Source organism: Micropterus salmoides, unplaced genomic scaffold (genome assembly GCF_014851395.1).
Source record: "Micropterus salmoides isolate LMB-PRFRI ecotype aquatic unplaced genomic scaffold, ASM1485139v1 Ms_hic_scaffold_15, whole genome shotgun sequence".
Taxonomy (NCBI): domain Eukaryota; kingdom Metazoa; phylum Chordata; class Actinopteri; order Centrarchiformes; family Centrarchidae; genus Micropterus; species Micropterus salmoides.
The window spans coordinates 22,904,964-22,925,178 of NW_024040596.1; the positions used below are offsets into that span (position 1 = coordinate 22,904,964).

The 20,215-nt window shown below is 40.5% G+C and overlaps 2 protein-coding genes across 5 annotated transcripts in view; one reads left to right on the forward strand and one right to left on the reverse strand.

Moving 5' to 3' along the window:
- sema5ba (sema domain, seven thrombospondin repeats (type 1 and type 1-like), transmembrane domain (TM) and short cytoplasmic domain, (semaphorin) 5Ba) overlaps positions 1–14,542 on the reverse strand; it is a 167,453-nt gene extending 152,911 nt beyond the window's left edge. For 2 of the 4 annotated variants that reach the window (XM_038721084.1, XM_038721083.1), the window contains exon 1: positions 14,374–14,541. The gene's annotated coding sequence lies outside the window, so the exon portion shown is untranslated. Of the gene's footprint in view, positions 1–14,373 lie in introns of all 4 variants that reach the window. The other 2 variants (XM_038721085.1, XM_038721086.1) reach the window with 2 other exon arrangements.
- A 1,468-nt stretch (positions 14,543–16,010) lies between these two features.
- Positions 16,011–20,215, forward strand: part of pdia5 (protein disulfide isomerase family A, member 5) — a 57,647-nt gene continuing 53,442 nt past the window's right edge. Inside the window, exon 1 of the mRNA XM_038721087.1 lies at positions 16,011–16,133. Within this exon, the coding sequence (XP_038577015.1) occupies positions 16,068–16,133 (66 nt within the window). The 5' untranslated portion in view covers positions 16,011–16,067. The remainder of the gene's footprint in view (positions 16,134–20,215) is intronic.

The following is a 20,215-nucleotide window of genomic DNA, read 5'->3' on the forward strand; positions in this document are numbered from 1 at the left end:
ATTGTTGGTGATTTGCATTTACACAGCATAATGTGTTTAAGAGTTCCTCTGCAATAATCGACCTCCTCCACATTGTACATTTAATTCTTATAACAACATACCTTGTTGTGTGCAAGTGCAACAGAGTGAGACCAAACACAAAAAAAGCAGCCGACCAACTTGACAGTAACTTGTTAGCTCTATAAATGAAATAATTACACAGTTTGCTCCTGAAACCTATTCTATTTGGAAATTTGATAACAGCTGGATTGTTATGACATTCACCGAAAATCTCATAAAACCACTCACACCACAACAAGCAAGTTGCTGTGTAAACAAAACATAAGTATCAAGTATAATAGCTGTTATATTGTGTTGGCAACACCTGCAGAGCAGAGCAAGCTTGTGGAAATTAGAGACAAAACTAAAGGGTAAAACTTCAATCTCTTTCAGATCTTACAGAGTGCTGTGATTCCAAATGCATTGTCTGTTGAAGATTACAAAAATCATTTTTAGTGTTTGATGAAACTAATCCAAGACACACAACTCATGAAAGAACAATGAATCAAAGACACACCAGGAGCTCTCTGCTAACATAAATCTCTCACAGAAATATGCAGCCACTGGAAAACACTCATTTACATCGCCTGCAGGTTACCTTTTTGATACAAAAACAAATCACAACACAGAAGACAATCAGAGAGATGAGGGAAAAAAGAGAGGGACAGAGAGAGAGGACACCTGAAGTTAAACACAGTCTAACCACCACAAATTGGCTATCCCCAGCCAAGAGCCCTGTGTTTTATGTCTTGTTTATCCCTCTCGCTGCAGAATACAAGCGGCCCTCTGTCACTTGTGCCGCCTTAATGAATAACACATCTTCAGCAAAGTCAAAGACGCGTGGGCATGGCCGCCATCACCACAGGTTTGTAAATCGCCAAGGGCGTCTGGGCATCATGCCAGCAGGGGCATGCTGTCAAAGCAGCAAGGGGCATCGAAGGTGGCTGGGGTGGGTTACTGTGGGAAATGCAGGACAGTCAGAAGGGCTTGTAAGCACAGAAGTAAGGCTAAGAGAGGTGGCTATAAGAGAAACAAGTTTCAGGTTACACTGTCTGTGTTGACTGGAATTCACTGCAATTTTGCACCCCTGTTCACATACAGAACATTTGTATACTTCTGATCTCAGGCTGTTTTCTGTGGTTAGGACTAGATCCCTTAGGTCCAAATGAGGGAAATGTTAGTGCCTCTAAATACCATGATATTTCATACAATAATATGGTTCCAATTTTGTGGGAACAGTTTGGGGAACCCCCTTTCCTGATTCAGCAGGACAATGCTCCCATGCACAAAGCCAGGTCCATAAAGAAATTGTTTTCCCAGTTTGGTGTGGAAGAACTTGACTGGCCTTCACAGAGGCCCTGACCTCAAATCCATCCAAGACCTGAAATGCTGACTGTGAGCCAGGCCAGGTTCCAAAATAAGTCTTCCAAGAAGAGTGGGGGCTGTAACAGCAGCAGCGGTTATGGTATAAGATGTGTTACAATCACATATAGGTGTTAATATTTGAGTGTCCACATAGTTTTGTAATGTATATATTTTTTTAAATATTAATAAACTTAAATATTATATAGTTAAGTAAATTATTATGAGTCAAACCTGCACAAAATAATGCCAACAATAAATAAAGACATGCAAACCAAGTAAATGTTTCAACTTTCAACTGCAGCTTTGCTACTGTGTGATTAACACAAGACAGCAAAGGACAGCCAACAGCCCTACCACACATAAACTGAGTCATCTGCATGTAATAACAGCTTTTGAGTTGTGCCAGCCTGCTGTCTGAGCCCCTGACCTTCAGTCAAAGTCTCCAGCCTCCAAAACTTTCAGTACCCATGCCTGCAACCTAAATGTTGCTGAACTGTGTTTGAGAGATCTGAGAGAGGAGTATTTCTCTCCTGTTGTCTTCTCACTGCTCCCAGAGGCTATCATAATTCACTGAAGCCAAAATGAGAAGCGAAACCAAGAGCGCTGCAGAAAATGAGAGAGCAGCATGTGTCTAAATAACATACACAACTGCCTGTCTGACCCTTTGGTAATTGCAAGTGCTGTTGCAATGATGTGACGTAAGTATTCATCTATCTACATTCATCATACAGCCATTCATCCAGCCAGGTGTTGACCAGACCAAATCACTGTAGTGTTGGAAAAGCCCTGTGGGTTATATGTATGTCGGTCAGATCTCTGGATACTGAATCAGTCACACAGTAAGAGACTGCAAGGACACATTAGAATGACAGGGGACTGGCCAGGTATTGCTTCAGTGTACCTCACAGTGTCTTTACTTTGTATGTTTTTTTATCTCTGAATCCATTTCAGATACTCATATTGACCTAAATGTAAGAGAACCACCCTTGTTGCTGTACTCAACAAACAAGCTATGATAAAACCAAGCAGCAAACCTACATTCTTTCTAATGGCCAGACTCCACTTGTTACAAAAGAAGTCAGATGGCATTGGAGTCTATGACAAAATGACCCTACTTCTCTTTTGATTTATTACGTAAGTAAAAACCTAATGAGTTCATGGTCTCACTCGCTAGTTGCACTGAAGTGTGTACGCTATTTGTGTGTTCATCAAAGAACTTTGACCCTTTCCCAGCGCATTTTCAGTCCATGAAGGTTACGTGTAACATTTTGGTCACCAAATATGTCTTGTTCAGCGTTTGGTTGTACTAAAGACACTCTAAGGAGTTGGCTGTTAACACAAATTACGTATTCACCTTGCTAACCAAGCTAGCTAGCTCCATCCTCTCATCCAAATATGGTTACATCTGGTTCCAAAAAACCAAGATGACGACCAAAATGCCAAACTCGAGGTTTCAAAATGGTAGTCCACAAACCAATGTACAACATCAGGGTGGTTATGTCTTCTTTTAACGTTATACAGTTTATAGATAAACCCATTGTAACCCACTATGTACACAGCAGCAAACAGTAGACAGTCAAAATTAGTGACTAGCTGGTTAACAAAGTGGAGTTTTTGCTTTTAGCAGCTAAAGAGGCAGATATTTTTTCTCAGGAGTTGGTGGAGACCAAACTAGAGGTAAAAGTAGAGTGAATATACTTAAATTCATCAGCTGGACAGAGATGAATGCTAATGCTTTGTTTCTGCTGAATGTGTAAATAGACTGCTCTTTGCTAACGCATTCCCCATAACTTTCATTAGGTAAGAATATATGAGGTGTGTGTTTTTAGATAGATTTGATACATATTTAAAATTTACCCATAGCATTGCCCTCTGCGGGAGAGGTCAGGCCTTAGGTTCCCGTAGGCTATGCTTGGCTGTTGCAGAGATGCAGCATGATGCTACTTAGTATGCGATTCAAGTTTCCTATTTGTCAAATTAAGTGTGAAACATTGAGTGGGTCACTTTTCATCTTTGAGGGCTTTTCATCTTGAAAGCACAATGTTGTCATTCGTCCTAGTTTCTTAGATTCTTTTAACATGCTTTTTTTCAGTTGAGTGATTAATCCTTAGGTTCTTTTTCAAAATAAAACACATCACGTGTTTTAAAAACATTAATATTTGCCTTCTTTTTTTTTTAAATAAACACCATACGTTCAGGACAATTAGTGGGACCTTGGACATAGTTTAAAACTGGGCTTCACTAAAGGTCCTATTGTAGTGGGTGATGAATGGGGCTGCTGGCCAAGACTAGCAAAAGCAATCTGCTGTGAGCGGGGGCAGACATTTACTGCATTTTACTTGCCATCAAACATCCACCAGCTGAGTTACACATTGCACTTCCTTCCTGTTGAAACTACCTGTGGTCCTTTAGTATTTTGTAAACAACAATATGAAAACAGGTCCACACATATATTCCATCGAGGTCAGGTGAAGAAGAAACCAGACAGGTGCGGAAAAAATGACAAGGTAATGTTACCTCCAATAGATGAAAAAATACACAAAGGAACGTGTGTATGTCTGGAGCTCATTCATCATCTCTTTACTTAGTCTTACACCGTTGTGTGCTTTGAGCTCCGTTACGCTGCTATCGACATGACAGGAGGGCCAGAGGGTCAGGTCACAGAGAGCCAAAAGTGTTTGAAGGTGGTAGGCGGGAGTGCCAGGTGTCACTGAAGAGGAAGAACAAGAGGCTTTTTTTCCATCTCCGATGATGAGCTTTAACTGCAGTACATGCTCACACGCACACTATGCACTATAGCAGCCCAACAGAAGCTTCTTTCAGCTGCAGTGTTATTAGGGAGCAGTGGAGTAAAAGGGCAGGGGAGGGAAAGTGGGTGGAGTGCGAAAACCCAGACAGAGACCAAGATTCTCAAAAGGAGCTCTAATGGACCTTGAGATCCAGGTGGGGGACATGAAAGAGGAACAGGTACCGCAGCAAAGCTTTGAGGTTGTTTCTTTATATAAAAGTGTGTCCTATTTTATAAAAATTCATTTTATATAAATTCACCTCATTCTCCCTTCATATTTGAAGGGAGAATGAGGTGTGTGCATGTGTGTATGTGCTTGTAAGTTGTGAGTTCAGAAGCAAACTATCAGAATATTGCAATAGGTTTATAAGGCACACACTGTATGTTTTCCATCATCCAAATTCTGCTGGCCAAATGTCCAGAAGCAGTGTTTCTGTAGTGTTTCTTGTTGGAGGGGGAGAGAAAGCACCATCGGCTGCTTATCTCTGTCATGCAGACGTTTGGCCTCTGGTCGTCCATCACTTCACTTCCCTGTTAACAGGCGGCACGGTAACCGGAGCGGCATGTGACTCAACGGTTGACTATTTGCACCTCTCCCCACGCCACCTGGGAAAGGCCACCTCGACTTGTTTGATGTTCTGGAATAAGAGGCGAGCAGTAGACGGGGATTCTGAGACAATGTTTTTCCATTAATCAGCCGGATAGCGAGGATTGATTTTAGGAGACACAAAGGTGAATCTCATTTCCTCCTTGGCTTAATCCAACATTTCAATTTACTCCAGCTTTCATCCACGCAGTTGAAAAAGTAATAGATTTTGGTATAATAAATAATTCAAATGATTGTGATTAAACTTCTTCTCGTTCTTGTGCAAGTGAGACACTGTGTTGGTTGGGGGCCGGCATGCTTCTTAACACTCTGATGGTGATGACGGGCCCCTGAGAGTCGACTGTCTCTGTTTCTGCCAGGACATTAATCACTGTCACACTCCTCTCTTTCTCTGTCTGTCTCAGTCTGAAACAGACCCTCCTGCCCCCGCTGAGAGCCGCTTCCATTGACATAGTAACCAAACCAAACTGCAAACCAAACTCAGCAGTGCCGTAGAGAATGCATTTACGATTTAACATTTAAAGCTTCAGGTGACAAAACTTATATGCATCATGCTTTTTGTTCCACTTTGTTGACTTAAACATTTGTTTCACCCCTGTTTGTCTGACTTGTCACCGGTGACAGACAGAGCAAGCTTTTTATGGTGCACTGCAGCTGATCCTCATGTCAAACATCAAGTGAGGACTCAGGTCATATTCTGAAGGGTCTACACTCAAAATGTTTGCTGTTACGCTCATTTCATGGACATGTGGTCGTCTATGTTCTCCATGTTCAGCACCAGTTAACTAATGAGCTCTTGATTAAGGCTCCTCTTGCAGCACAATCCCCCTGCAAGCCTCAACTCCAGAAATGAGCCTACAGCTCACACGCAACGTGAATCCCAAATCAGGAACTTTGGTGGAGAAAAACTCCAGTCTGTCTGTTGGCTTTAGACCAAGAGATTTCTGGCAGCCAAACAAAAAGGTCAAAAGACGGAGTAGAATAATTTCTCCTGAGCGTCTGGCAGGTTAAGCTAGTGTTCAGCTAGGTGCTCATTGCTACCCAGGTCAAATGAGAAAAGCTATCAAACGCAGACACTGAATAATAGCCCGGTCTGATTCTCTGTGAGAATGTTGAAATGTCTTGGCATCTGAGATGTGAAATAGGCCTATAGCCGCCACACAAAAGAGTATGTGGTATCTATTATTGCTCCTCTTTGTCACTCCTTCCTCAATTCAGAACCATGCCGTATCTTGTACACATGCACACTCTGATGCTGATTTTCCATGGGAAATTGAGCAGAGGTTTTGAAAGCAGATTGTGGGAGAAATTGTCACTGGTGATAAGAGAATAATAAAGAACATAGTATGAATGGCATTTAAAAGATGATATTATCATGTCAGCATGATAGTGGGTTTCACCGTGAGGGTATAGAATATATAGAAACAAGTGACGGGTAACAAATAAATGATTTGGTAACAAAAGGTTTTTTGGATTTCATTGTGGTGGCAGAGGAGACATGCAATTATCCAAAAGGCAGGCTTTGTTTCTTTGGTTCAGGGAAAGTAATAACACATGCAGCATAAAACATTTAGAGGCCCTGAATTCTAACAGGGAAAAATTAACTTCTCACAGAAATGGAAATGCAAAAAATTGAAGATGAACAAAATGATAAAGAAACCATCAGAAACTATAAAAACAGCACTATCAATGTCTGTGTATCTGTGTACTGCAGTGCATTTGATTTTCCAGATGCTACACTTGTCACTGGACCTGTTCACATTCCACAGTTGATTATATGATGCATCCTCTGCTCTGCTGTTGTGTGACATTTAAATGGGACAGCGGTCGTACTCTTCAGGAGCAAGATAAGGTGTGGAAAAGTAAATATTGTTTAGTAATATGCATTGAAATTTCCCACAGAATAGTTTGTTTTACAAACTATACAAACAACAAGAAAGAGGCAATGTCAAGTCCACATTACCACACATCGAGACACAACAGACCAAATTCAGTTACTATAACTGTGAATCTTTTTACCGACCTTGATTTACTCAGGTCCCAATTTTTAATTTTTAATTTTTAATTTTGTTTGAATCCAATGTCAATAAACTGAGAATAGTTATAAGGACCAAAAAGTTCAACCAACATTCAGCAAACATTTCAGTGAAAAAGTTCACAGTCTTTAACTGGTCATACAGCCGTCAAATGGACAAACAAATCAGAACTGAGCCAACATGTGAAAGAAAATACCACGCATTTTCTTAAAAATGATTGTTACATTTATCATTATCATGGTAAACTTGAGAAGCTCAGTCTGTAAGGATTACGCTGGGAACCAGAGGGTCGCCAGTTTGAATCCAGCTCAGACCAGAGTATGGACTGGTAGCTGGAGAGGTGCCAGTTCACCTCCTGGGCACTGCTGAAGGCCTTGAGCAAGCCCCTGAACTGCTCAGGGCGCCGCACTGAGTGGCAGCCCCCGTCACATGTCCTGTTTGTGCATGTGTGTGTCTTTTGGACCTGTGTGTAAATACTAACATAATAATAACAGAGTGAAAAAATTTTCCCCTTGGGGATGAATAAAGTATATCTTAATCTTAATGACAAAAGCTTTTATAACCCAGCCTCAATGCAATATGTTTTGTTTCCGTTAAGACAGGAAATGTATGTGGATAAGACAAGGATCGGGCAGAACAGGATTTTTCTCACCCCAGTCAACCTCTACTCTCCAGTGAATTTAACCATTGCATTACATTTGACAAAGAGACAACTGTTCTCAATATATTTAGTGCTGCAAAATCATTAGGCTCATACTGCAAATCACAGCCTGACATGTGGTTGTCCAATTACATGTGCGATGGGGATGGAGGGTTGTGGGTAACAGTGAAAGTGGAGACCAGCTGCCTGCTATCACTAACTGCTGATTTCCTAGCCATTACCGCAAATGTAGAAAAACCGAAACAGACATACATATGCACACGCGGACACAAACACATGCATGTTCAAACAAATAGGCACAGTCACAAACACCAGACTGCTGACCAGCAGAGATGCATGTGGTGTGCTCTCTAATGAGCCAGTTATATGCCCTATCAGAGTCAGTTAATCAGAGTCTAATACTGGAAACAAACCAATGCTAATAAAACTTTAGGAAAACACATCAGGAACTCTGATCTACTTTAGCTAATAGCCTTGAGATGACAAACTGAAGCATGACAGCCTCTTACAATGCCAAAAAATTCCAAACACAACAGGAAAATTGGTAAAACATATTATAAAGTCACTTTCTTTCCTGTCAGTGTGTAAGTACATAGCTAGATAAATACCACAGGAGTTGCCAATGTGTCCTAATCCAAGCCTTGTTTGGAGGGCTTACTGCAAACCTATTACTTCACTGAGCACAGACTCAAGAAAAGAGTTTAGCTCTCACCCTGTGACTCCATTTGGAAGAGATACAACCATTTTAGAGGGTATGGCAGGGCAAAAATGAGCCTTATTCCATTAGGAGGGTTTTTAAAGCAGTGCACAATGGGGCTTTTCAAAGTAAAATACCTGAAAACCAGACACCTTGAGAGGAATGCCAAGGATTCAAAGGAAAAAGTAAGGGTGTGATGAAGACACTTAACACAGTAGTATTAATGGAAGATTATCACTTGAATTTCATGTTTATATTGTATAGAAATGTGATTATGTTGTGTGTGTGTGTGTATATTAGTGTCAGGTTTGAGAGAATATGGACAGTTTTCACCTTGCATGATGTTACCAATTCATCATAGCAATATTAATTAATATATGACTATGTCTCAGGGTATTTTTTGTTCAAATACCCAAACATACCCAAGCTGTTGTGGAGGCTTGTGGAGGTCCAACACATTACTAAGTCACTTTATACTGGTATTTGTCACCAGTTTGTATTTGACTTAATATGATTATATGATCGTCAGTGATTTTAAATAATAGGCAAATGCACTGTATCTGTATCACTGTATCATTTTCCGATCTAACAACTCTAAAGGCTGGTTACGTTAAGACATAAACTACTTGGTTGAGTTTAGGGAAGGATTGCATAGGTGGATAAAAGAAAAGAAAGAAAAGAAACGTTGACTGTTGAATGGAAAACATAAAACTATTTTAAAATGTTATAAAACACAAAACACAGTTCAACTCTACTAAATAGTTCAATTAAATTAAAAATCATCATAGATTCTCTGATGGGAGCCTCCGGGAAAGTGCATGACACATCTAACATAAGAGACCTCTCCAGTGTCTTGTAAAGCAAAAACAGACAACCTGAGAGCTCATCCAGCTCACAGAGCCAGTGGTTCAAAGTGGTATTAAAGCAGCGGAGCAGGGACAATGTTCCCACCGTCCCCACAATGGGCTCAACACCCATCTTCCAACCCAGTCCTCCGGGTCACATCAAGCCTTGAATAAGCTCCCTTCCTAAAGCTTCTAGGGGTTTCAGCCATGCGTCCAGAGCATCAATGGGAATAGTGTTCCTCCCCCCACAATGGCCAAATCAACTGTGGGAGTAGTTTCTCCTCTTCTTGCGCCCCTTTTATTCTCACCCTGCTCAGACCTTCCCGGGGCTGAACAGAGGAGGGACGGGAGAGAAAAGGCACATGCCTTCACGTCCGCTTCACACGCATACAAAGAGAAAAATCAAATTGCTCAGACATGCACGCATGCGCATCTGAACGAATGAGCGCATGCTTGCACACAACACACACACACCTCAACTAATACATAGAGGGTTAACAATGAGAATGTGTGAGTGTCTGTGTGTAGTTTCTCGCTTTAGGAAAAACACCTTCAGTTTAAAAACTGTCCTTCAACTGACCAACTGAGGAGTAACGCAGAGTAACATTCTCATGATGATTTTCAAGCAGCAGTGCAAGAGAATGAGGTGCAATTGTATTACATTAAACCAGTGATGCGACAAATAATTATTTTCATTATTGATTAATCTATCAATTGCTTGTTTGTTTGTTTGTGTTATCTCAGAACATACTAAAATTGTCCATCATAAGTTCCTAGAGACCAAGGCAACATTTTTATATTACTTGTTCTGTCTGACAGTCCAAAACCAATTTAACATTATTTATTATTATATTAATCAAATAATTATTTTAGAACTGCATTAAACACCATAAAAATGATGTATTAGGTGCAACATATTTCTCTCCAGCTTATTTTTCCGCTCGACAGGCTGCATGCCCTTTTCTTTTCACCCAATTTTTTTATGTACAGTAAAAACAACACAGGAAAAGGGAGGGCAAACAAATGATGATAACATTCTCGAGACAAATTGAAACTATTGGGTCGCATCAAGCATTAATTAGCAGGGTTGCAGAAAGAGTGCAGAGACGCTGCAGCGTATCGGATTTCACAGACGGCAAGGTTGTGTGTTGAGGCAGACAGAGGCTAGGTTACAAACAGACACTGCAAGTGAAGGCCACGCCAAGTGCACTCTGCATTCAGAAACAATGAGATCCCGGGAGGCTGAGGCGACCCAGACAGACATCGTGGAATTATTCATTTCCACCCACCGGTTCAGACTGCTCCATGCAGACCACTGGCCTCCCTCTGCTGACGGCTCAAACTGTCAACTGTCTCCCTCAAACCTGCCCCGTCATGAACAAAAGGCTGAACTAAAGTCGAAGGCAGATTCTCATCAGGGTGCTGTCAAGCTGCAGTTTGTTTCTGACTGTAAAATTGGCCACAGAACGCTCACATCAACCTGAGAAGAAATAGCCAAAATTTGCATGTTTCTGCACAGGTCATTAAATAGTGGAGGAATGATGTAATTTAAAATGAAATGAGGAGTTTTCAGGCGCAGGACCTCCATCAGGCCGCGGAGACCGTGTAAATGTAAAATGGCAACATTTATGTGAGCACTGTGACAGTATAATCACACTCAGGTGACAAGGTAACAGAGCTTTGTATTCTGGGGATAAAGACCGCAGTGAATATTGAGGCCAGGGCTGCCACCACTAGTCACAGCGCCTGAAGCTGTGATTTCAAATCTGGCATTATACAAAACAGAGAGCAACAGACACTGCAATGTGGCTGCAGTGTTCTGAATAGAGAGAGTCACTTTAAGGGAGCATCTCTCTGTGCGTCTCTTCACTCCCCATGAAACATCTTAACAGAAATGTGGTATGTTTTCTGCTATCTCTGCATGCAGACAGCTTTGTTTTTCCACAGTGTGCCCTGACCTAATTACCATGTGAATCCTGCTCAAGAAGGCCACTTTAAAGTCTACAATCTCTCTGTTTTGCTTTCACATACCAGGTTCAGGGAGTGTAAAAAGGGAACAAAATCAAGATCAACGGTCGGCAGAACACATCTCAGCCACTCATCCTTCTGGGTTTTAAAGCGTGGAAATGCATCTTTGTCATGGCCGCTCTCAAGTTAGGATTCAAAAAAGAGCATGAGGTGTTACAGTGCATGTATAAACTGCGGTCTGGTTCATATAGCAGCGACAGATGTCCTGGAGTGCTTCTGTTACGTGCATGAAAAGCCAAACAGCTGAATGAAAGACTAACAGCAGATATGTCATGCTGTAGAAGTTGTCGCTTTCCACTTTCCACTTTGGTTTTGGTTGGTGAAAAGCTGCACTATGAAATGACAAAACAGTACGTCAACTCTGGGAAGACAGATTACTTTTTCTTGAAATGTATTTTCTGGTTTTATAGACCTAAAGATATTTGTAGTGTAACTGTATGAATAGTGTTACCTCAGACCAGCCTGAATCAGATTTGTTTTCTGTATCTGTCTGTTATCTCTTTTGGCAGACACACACATCAAAGCTCACACACGTCGTGGAGGTCAGACCACATTCAACATGGCATCTTTTTTTCTTAGAGACGTAATATCGTAGGGAGAGGACGGATCAAGTTCTCCAGACATTAAACTTTCATATCCGTTTGTCCACTCTCAAATGATGCCCGACAACAGAAATCATCCACATGCCACAATTAGTTATGCATCATTAAAAATTTGATGAAGAGACTGCCGGTTCATCACCTATCATATTTGTTAATGAAAAAGAATTATTTATGTCGACATCAGGTGCCACAAGGATACAGACCTCTACATATATTCAAAAACAAAACACTTTTACACACTGTAACTCCAAGGACATCGAGGAGAGACAGAGAAATACAAAGAAGGGGAAAGTGAACATAGAGGTGGTCTAACAGGAGTTGCTGGGTGGTGGTGGTGGTGGTGGTGGTGGGGGTGTTCAGATCTCTTTTGCTTTGCTGGTCTGGTCCCCCCCTCCAGGACCTGTCAAGAGCCCTCATAAGTTCATCAAAGATGAAAACCTGTTTTCCATTTGAAAGGACTGACCCAGGATACTAAAACAGCTCTTCATTCAACAAAAGCGTTAATCATCCATAGGACAAGCATGTGGGCCTGACAAAACCTGTAAGAATATATGAATATCAATCAAACGATGGGGGAGATATGGGACTTTCATACATGTAGATGAATTAACAAAATAAAAACAAGACTTGCGTCAACTGCTGTTTCCAGTTCCAGACGGTGAGAATGAGGTTGTTTAGATATGAAACAGGACTGAATAAAACAGGATTCTGTGCTGTGTGCGCAATTATTGGGTCACTAATTGTAATTATCAAATGATTTGGGGAGAATAGTACAAATATTTTCTGTCCATGGCATATTCTAAAGAGACTCAAAGTGGTTTCAAAAAAACTTAACTGCAACACAACCTTATGTCACCTGACACTTTCCTTATACTCATACCAGCCATGCTCAGGTGCACTGAGAGTTAATGAATAATACAATGTCCTTCATCTGTGCTGTTGAAGACACAAAACCGCTGAGGCTCAATATAATTACAGATAAGAATGGAGTGCAGCTCTAAAAAAGCTTCTAAAAGCCCCAGTGGTGTTGGTTACTGGTGAAAGTGTGCTCTGGAAAATAGCTTTCAAGTGAATAAGTTGTTTGATTAATTTAGTCCAGTGAATGTGATATTTTAAGCCTCGAAAAATGCCTGCTACGGACTAAATGTCTCTGAAAGGTGTTCCTAGTAAACCGCCTGCAGATAAAAGCTCGTTCAAACGCGCTTGACATTTAATCACCTGCAGCAAAAAAAATCACACAAGCAATAATCCATAAAGCAATGTCCCGATGTTTTCATTTGTTCAAGCTTAGATGAGTGCTGCACCTTTGCTCCAGTGCACAGACAAGCTCATCTGCAGAACTGTTTTCTGTGTTCACTTGTGGAGAGCACAACACATAGTCCAGCACACGATGCCGCAAACTTCACCTGGCAAGGTGTTATCGCAGCTGCACAGTGCTGCTCAACACTGCCCTCTGTTGCTCTCCTACAACACAGCCCGTATCCCGCTCCAACAATACATTTCAGAGTAATCAACTCAGATGAATGCAACAGGGAAATGTCCTATTTATATAGTATTATGTCTCTTTGTTCGAAATCCCCACAGTGTGGAGCTTTCTGATGGACACTTATCTCTTCTCAATTTAAAATAAAACAGATCTGAAATGTCTGTATGGAGGGGGGGGGGGGGGGGGGAGAGGCAATCCATCCAAGTGACAGGCTCATGAATAATGACTTTCTGAGCTGATTGTGATTATTTTCATGCAGAATTAGGCCTACGAATGTTTGCTGGGATTTGGAAAGAATAACATAATGTAATACACTCGGGATGTGCGCAAAAAGTGCGCATTCCGCGCGTAAAAGCCAATTTATTAATTGGAATTCTTAAGCAATGAGATCATTATGGGCTTAAACAAAATACACTCACAAAGTTGGGAAAATGACAACACGATGGTTAACTGTACGCAACACATTTGTAACGCAAATTAGGTTACCACGTTAGAATATAGACAATTTCAGATAAAATGCAATTGAGACGCACGCCACTTCCCGAAAGATCATATCAATGAAGGTTGTCCTGAATATTATTTTTTAAACTTCACATCTCTCTCTTGTATCGGGACTACGAGCACCGTACAGCACAAAGTAAGTTTGGGACCGCGCTAATGTGGCAGGCACAGGCAGCTCCTGCAGCCCACAAATGCTCCTCTGATCCTGGGATGAAACGTGAGTGGAAAGTAAAACTGGCGTGGCATAAAGGGACTGCTAACTGCTCTGAATAACACATGCTATCAACGGACAAATCACCTCGCCTGAATCAGCCAAAGTGGGCAAAAGCGCAGAAAAGAGTTTGACATTTACAATAAAAAAAACGCCTCATTGCTCAAACCCTGCTCTGATAGAAACATCCATCCAGAGAAAAACGGAGCCCAGGGCATGGTTGAATAAAGCTCACTAGCCGCCAATCCATTAGTGATGGTTTATGATTATTTTTTAATTTGATCTATGCAGGTTACCCAAGCTAAAGCAGGCTATTGTGCTGATTTTCTCCAGTAGGCTATACGAACCCAGCACCTCAATCAAAGTCGAGCTACATCCATTTCGCGTGTAATGGCAAATCTAATACAAGCTGAAAAACTGGTGCACAACACACCTAAAAAGTGCTTTTGTGTCAGTTATTTCGGGTATTTTGCCAAAGGAAAGAAGGAAAAGTAATTTTTCTTTTACCTTCGAAGGTGTTTGTATTCCCCAAGTTGATGACAATGCCAGGCAGAGATGAGGAGAGAATCAGACCCGCACTCTGGGCAGGAGACAGAAGTGTTGTGTCCTCAGCCTATGCGTGCGTCCCTCTCCGAGCGACCTGCAGCCAACAACTGCGCTCTCTCTCTCCTTCAGCGTCGGACGATACCACGGGTTGAGGGTGTGGGGGTGTGGTGAGGGGGTGTAGTAAAGCAAAGATGGGGCCGATTTGCAAGCGCAGTGGGGAGGAAGTACGCATGGACAGCCCCGGAGAACTGGAAGTGTCGCAATAACGTTCGTCCAGAGCAAAAGCAGGCATTGTTTGAGGCTGAATCACAGCGTGTACCCGAGAGACACAGAAAGGTTTGGAAAGGTTTGCCCTGCATGTTGTTGTCTGGGACTTTACAGTAGTCTACCTGATAGGTGTGTGCGGGGTAACATGGCAATAGCTCCACTGGGAATCTAAGTGTTTTCTTTGTTGCTTTGCTGTTTTTTCCAAAGTTGACAATGAAACTAAAATATGTCAGCCAGGTGTATGGGTTGAGAAAAATAACACAAGTCAATCTCAACTCATAAAATTAATTTGACATACTGGGCAATTAAACACGAAGAGCAAACTGAATTGAACATTGCTCCACTTTTTTATTTCTGTGCCAAACTCTATTAAAAAAACATTCATTTATGCAGCTGTACATCACTTGTACAGAGCAAAAACAAACCACCACGTCCATTCTTAATACTATAGGCCTATATTTTGTATCAGTGACTAGCATGATACAGGCAATAAACAAGTGGGTATCACTTATCACAAGGTATGTTAGGGTATCATGATGAGGAAAGGTAGTAGCTACAATACCGAGGCTACAAAACAAACTCCATTCAGAACGTTTTTAATGCTGATTTCTTTCTTTATAACAAACCAAACAATCACTATAAAAAACATTACTTTACGCAGGTGTACATTATTTTGATGCAGCAACAAACCCCAATTGTATTTTATTCTCTTCTATTGTAATCTGTACTCTCAAGCATGATGCAGGCTATAAACTCAATATAAACAGGTGTGTGTGATTTATATTAAGAGACCTGATGAGGAAACAATGTGCAAACCAAATTCCATTCAAAACGTATTTATGCTTTATTCTTTATGTTTTCTTTCTTTAAACCTCAGTTTGATACAACACCTGATGAACAAACTGAACTAAAAATGAGGTTAATTTAAATGCTTCCATTTTCTATACTACTGTTTATTCTTCCCACCTCTTTAAATATGAAGCTTTGTTTATATCCGTATTGGCCCAAGCACTGCATAAATCAGATGCTGTGGAGCACATTTTACAGCTAGGCCTATAATCAAACCAAATTTTCTAAAGCAGCGGAAGTCGAATTGACAAAGAGCTAATTAAGAGCCATTCAATCACAGGCCAATTTACTTATTACCGTCTTGTGTAATTAATTATTTTGCAATACGGCTGCATTATGCTGATAAAATATAAATCATGCAGACTATAGTACTTGCACTCATTACTATCCCAAAAGCACGACGGGGTATCGCTGCTTGGAGGTGTGCCACCTCCCACCGGGTATTCACAAAAACTGCATTTCCCAAGAAGCCTTGCGCCGTGCTCAAGAATCCAGGGAAAACCGATTGCGCCTGCGTATCCAGACGTGGCAACGGCATCATGGCCTCTTGGAACCGCTTCGGGAGTCGGATGAGAGAGGCGAAAATGTTCATGTTGGTGTATCTGGTGAGTCAAACGAACCTCTTCTGTGTGTCGTGCAAACTGCAACGGCTTTCTGTGACAGTACCGTGTGCGGCGGCTGGCGTTTGTTAAGGAATTCACAGGAGGGAAAGAGAGAGAGAGAGAGAAAATATCTAAATCGCTCTTCACCGCGTCTTCTAGCCTGCCCGTGCAGGAGGCAAAGTTGACAGCCCTTGCCTGAACTTGGTGATCAGATTTAACTAGCCAGTAATAATGTGGGGTAGACTGTGGTTTCTGTGGCGCAGGCGACACCACAGGGTTTACCTATGTAGTTTAACTGCATACCCAGAGCTGTTTTCTGGCCAACGTTCGCCTGGGTAACGTTACTCGGTGTCCCTCCCCTGTTTCTGAGCCGGCCGTAACTAACCTAGTCCTGTGAAAATGGTAACGTTACACCCTTAAGACCCAGACCCGGTGACCTAACTTATTAACGTTATGTCTCTAGCCTGACGCTACACTTTTAATGTTTAAACAGTTGCTGCTGTTTTTAGTTTCATTCACGCTAGGCTGTTGCTGTTAACACTCACAGAAACTAGTCAGTCCAGTCGTCTGAGTTTGAAAAGGGAATTGAAAGTTCAAAACTTTTCGAGTTGCACGAAAGTGTTGGCCACTCACAGGTGGGTGTGAGCTGGCTGTTGGATATCTGTGTTTTACAGAAGTGCCCTTTGGAGGAAGTACACAATCCTTCCATGTCATGTGACTGTCAGAACTCAATCTTCAACGAATAAAAATTGCACAGTAACGTTATGTTTCAGAGTAGCGCTGCAGCTGTCAATTATTTTTTTTATTATCTACTGATCTAATCTAATTTGTTTTGTCTAATGTTTATTCTTTAAAAAGTCAAAAAATAGTGGAAAAGCCCTTCGCAACCCAAATACAAGGTGTCCAAAGATCCAAAATATTCAATTCACACACAGCATATGTTTTGTATTTTTGCTTGATGAGTGGCATGAAAAATTATTATTTGGTAAATATCCTAAATACAAGTTCCACATGTGTAGCTACATATCCATGCGCCTTTTTACAAGAAGAATATTTCTTGTGTAGGCTATTTGTAGAGGAGTTTCATACAAGAGCAATTTAAAGTGTTTTACATAGTGATAAGAATAAGTTTAAAGTTATGACATATGCTCAGTTTCCAGTTTATTAGGTTCCGCAAGCTCAAACTGGTGCCGTCTCACAGAATAGCGGGTCCTGCAATTATGCCTGCAATAAATGTTCATGTGGTTCCTAGTCATTTTAGTATGTTATGACAGTCAATTAGCAGACTGTGAGCATCCAGTCTGTATTAATTTAAGTGACATTATTGTGTGGTAACATAGTTCAGACTTTTCTAATCATTTCTCACTTTAACTGCATTACCAAAAAAGATAATAGTATAACATTAGCAAAATCTAAAGCCTACCTCAAGTTCACTGAGTCTTTTAGTTGATTTTCATACTGTACAGAAATAAACAGAAGACACTGCTATGGGGAACTATAGGAAAATACATTAAAAAATGTATTAAATGAAAATGCTCTTCAATTATGTTAAGCAATGAAAAAGTAATGTGTCACATTCATGCCTCACTGTGCTTAATACTGATACAGACCTTTTCATGTTCTGCTTCCTGTTGAGCAGCTGCAATTGCAAACAAGGGTGCAGCTTGGGTGTGTATGTACAGTGCTCTCGCTATGTATTTAGAGAGTGGCACTATTTGTTATTTTGGCTCTGTGCCACAGCTCACTGGATCTGAAATGAAATCATGACATTGAGATTAAAGTGCAGACTCGCAGCTTTAATTCAGCAGTGTTTACATCTGTAACAGACGCTGTGAAATTCTTTCACACTTTATTTAGAACTTGAAAATTCTCTGTTTTGGGCTTCTAAAACACAACCATGTAAATGAGTATGGTGAATTAATGAATGAGAATCTGAATACACTGAACATTGTGACAAATCTTGATTTGATTAGACTATCAGCAAACATTTCACAGTTTTGATAATCATTTAGTCATTTTCAACGTACAGCCAAGTTCCAATTTCTTGATGTGAGCATTATTTTTTTCTTTCATTGTAAAATGAACACCTTTTTAGGTTTGGGAATTTTGGTCAGACAGAACAAGCTATTTGAAGATGTCACCTTAGGCTCTAGGACATTTTGATTGGTACTTTTAAAAAACATTTTATAGACCAGATGGTTGATAAATTAATTGTAAAAAAAATAACTGACAGATGATGGGAAATAATTATTAGCTGCAGCCCTAATTATGACATATCAATATTGCTATAATACTATGGCTAATTTTGTCCTTGTCACCCACCACAAAGTGTTTTGTGTTTTTTTTTTTTTCTCCAGTCATTAATAATACAAGACAAGAGACAGCACAGACATAAGAGAAGAGGTGGATCTTTCAGACAGTTAGGCAGATATGAGGGACTGCAACAAAGCCACTTGAAAACATGTGTCACATGTTAGTCATTTATAAATGTCTGCAGTTCTTCTCCAACTTTTATGCTTTTTGTCTTTCAACAGAATATAGATTTCAGTCAATATATCAGTATCTCATAATCCTGGTTTGTGAAAAGTGACTTATATGTGACGAGTTTTGTTATTAACATCTGCATACCCTGCATAGAGCGCAGAGCCTTTAATAACACAAGCACATCTGAAAATTAGTTTTATTCTTAAGAAAATTTGTGACTTTATATTCTCGGAATATTCATGTTATTTTCTTGTAAATTTTAGTTTTTTTCTCCTGAAAGTTAGCCTATCACTTTAATCTCAGAATATATCCATATTTTCTTCTCATAAATGTAAGCCTTTAATCTTTTGTATTTTGACTATTACCCCTCCCCTCGCTCTGTAATTTTATTGTATTTTTTTTTACCCACAATGGTCCTAATATGTCGTCATAAACAACAGAGCCACTTTCTTCTTATAGTACATCCACCCACAACAACAGTGGCAGGAAGCCAAAACTTGTTAACATTAACATGTACAAAGTATTAAATGCTGCCTTTACCTGTAAGTTGCTGAGTCCACCGAAATCCAGAATAAGATAAACTAGGCCAATCTCAACACTCGGGAGGATTACAATCAAACTGCACACAGAAACACAAAAAGTCATCCATCCAAATGACTTCAAGAATAAAACTGCAAATCCATTTGCCTTTGACTTCTAGATAAGGCATCAATGAGCTTGTGTGACTCTCAGTAAACAGGATAAAGTGTTGAATTTGTCCAAAATTGATCTACAATTATCATTCCTGATAATGAGTGTATCCTCAAACATTAGTACTGTGCATATTTTCAGCATTTTCACTTTGAAACAATATTTTATGTACGAAAAAAGTCAAACTCCTCAATTGTTAAATGTTGTTTAAACACGAGCACCCAACCATAATCCGTAATGAGCAAAATTATGACCAGTAAATATCTGATTAAATTAACAAGACTATGAATCTGACCAGACATTCAATGGCGTCTTCCAGTACGTACTCCATTTCTACAGACATCTTCGGTAGGTACCAGAAAAGTATTGAGGTTTCATAACCAGTAATATCCCACAACAGCGGCTTAGTAGCATGTTAATAGTCAGAGCGTCTTCCATTGCTGATAGCTGAAATGTGATAGTTGCTAGAGCTGCTAATTGATTGCTCCTCTGCTCATTTGAGAGCTAAGAAGCTTCTAAATCGGTGCTCTGTGTGTTATCGGAGACTGCCTAGCCAGTCCACACACACCAACACACACCTGACTGGCTCATTAGTCAGACGAAACTCAAGGCAAGTGCTTGACAAACACTGGTGTGATTTGTGCTGAATCAGTACTGCCCCTAGAACTGGATGCCATTTATTAAGCAGATTTGTCACAGCAGATGGAGGGTGTGGGCTTGCAGGCAGGGGCTGGGCACCCACTGCTTAGTAAACGCCATATTTTTTACAGCAACGTGACAGGACATACCTTTATGGCAGATAAGGACGGTCGATGTATAAAGCACTAATGGATTTTTTTCAGAGTACAGAGTCTGAGTTTGTCCTGTGGCCTACTCACAGAATGTAAGTTTAACTCAAAGAATTTCAGATT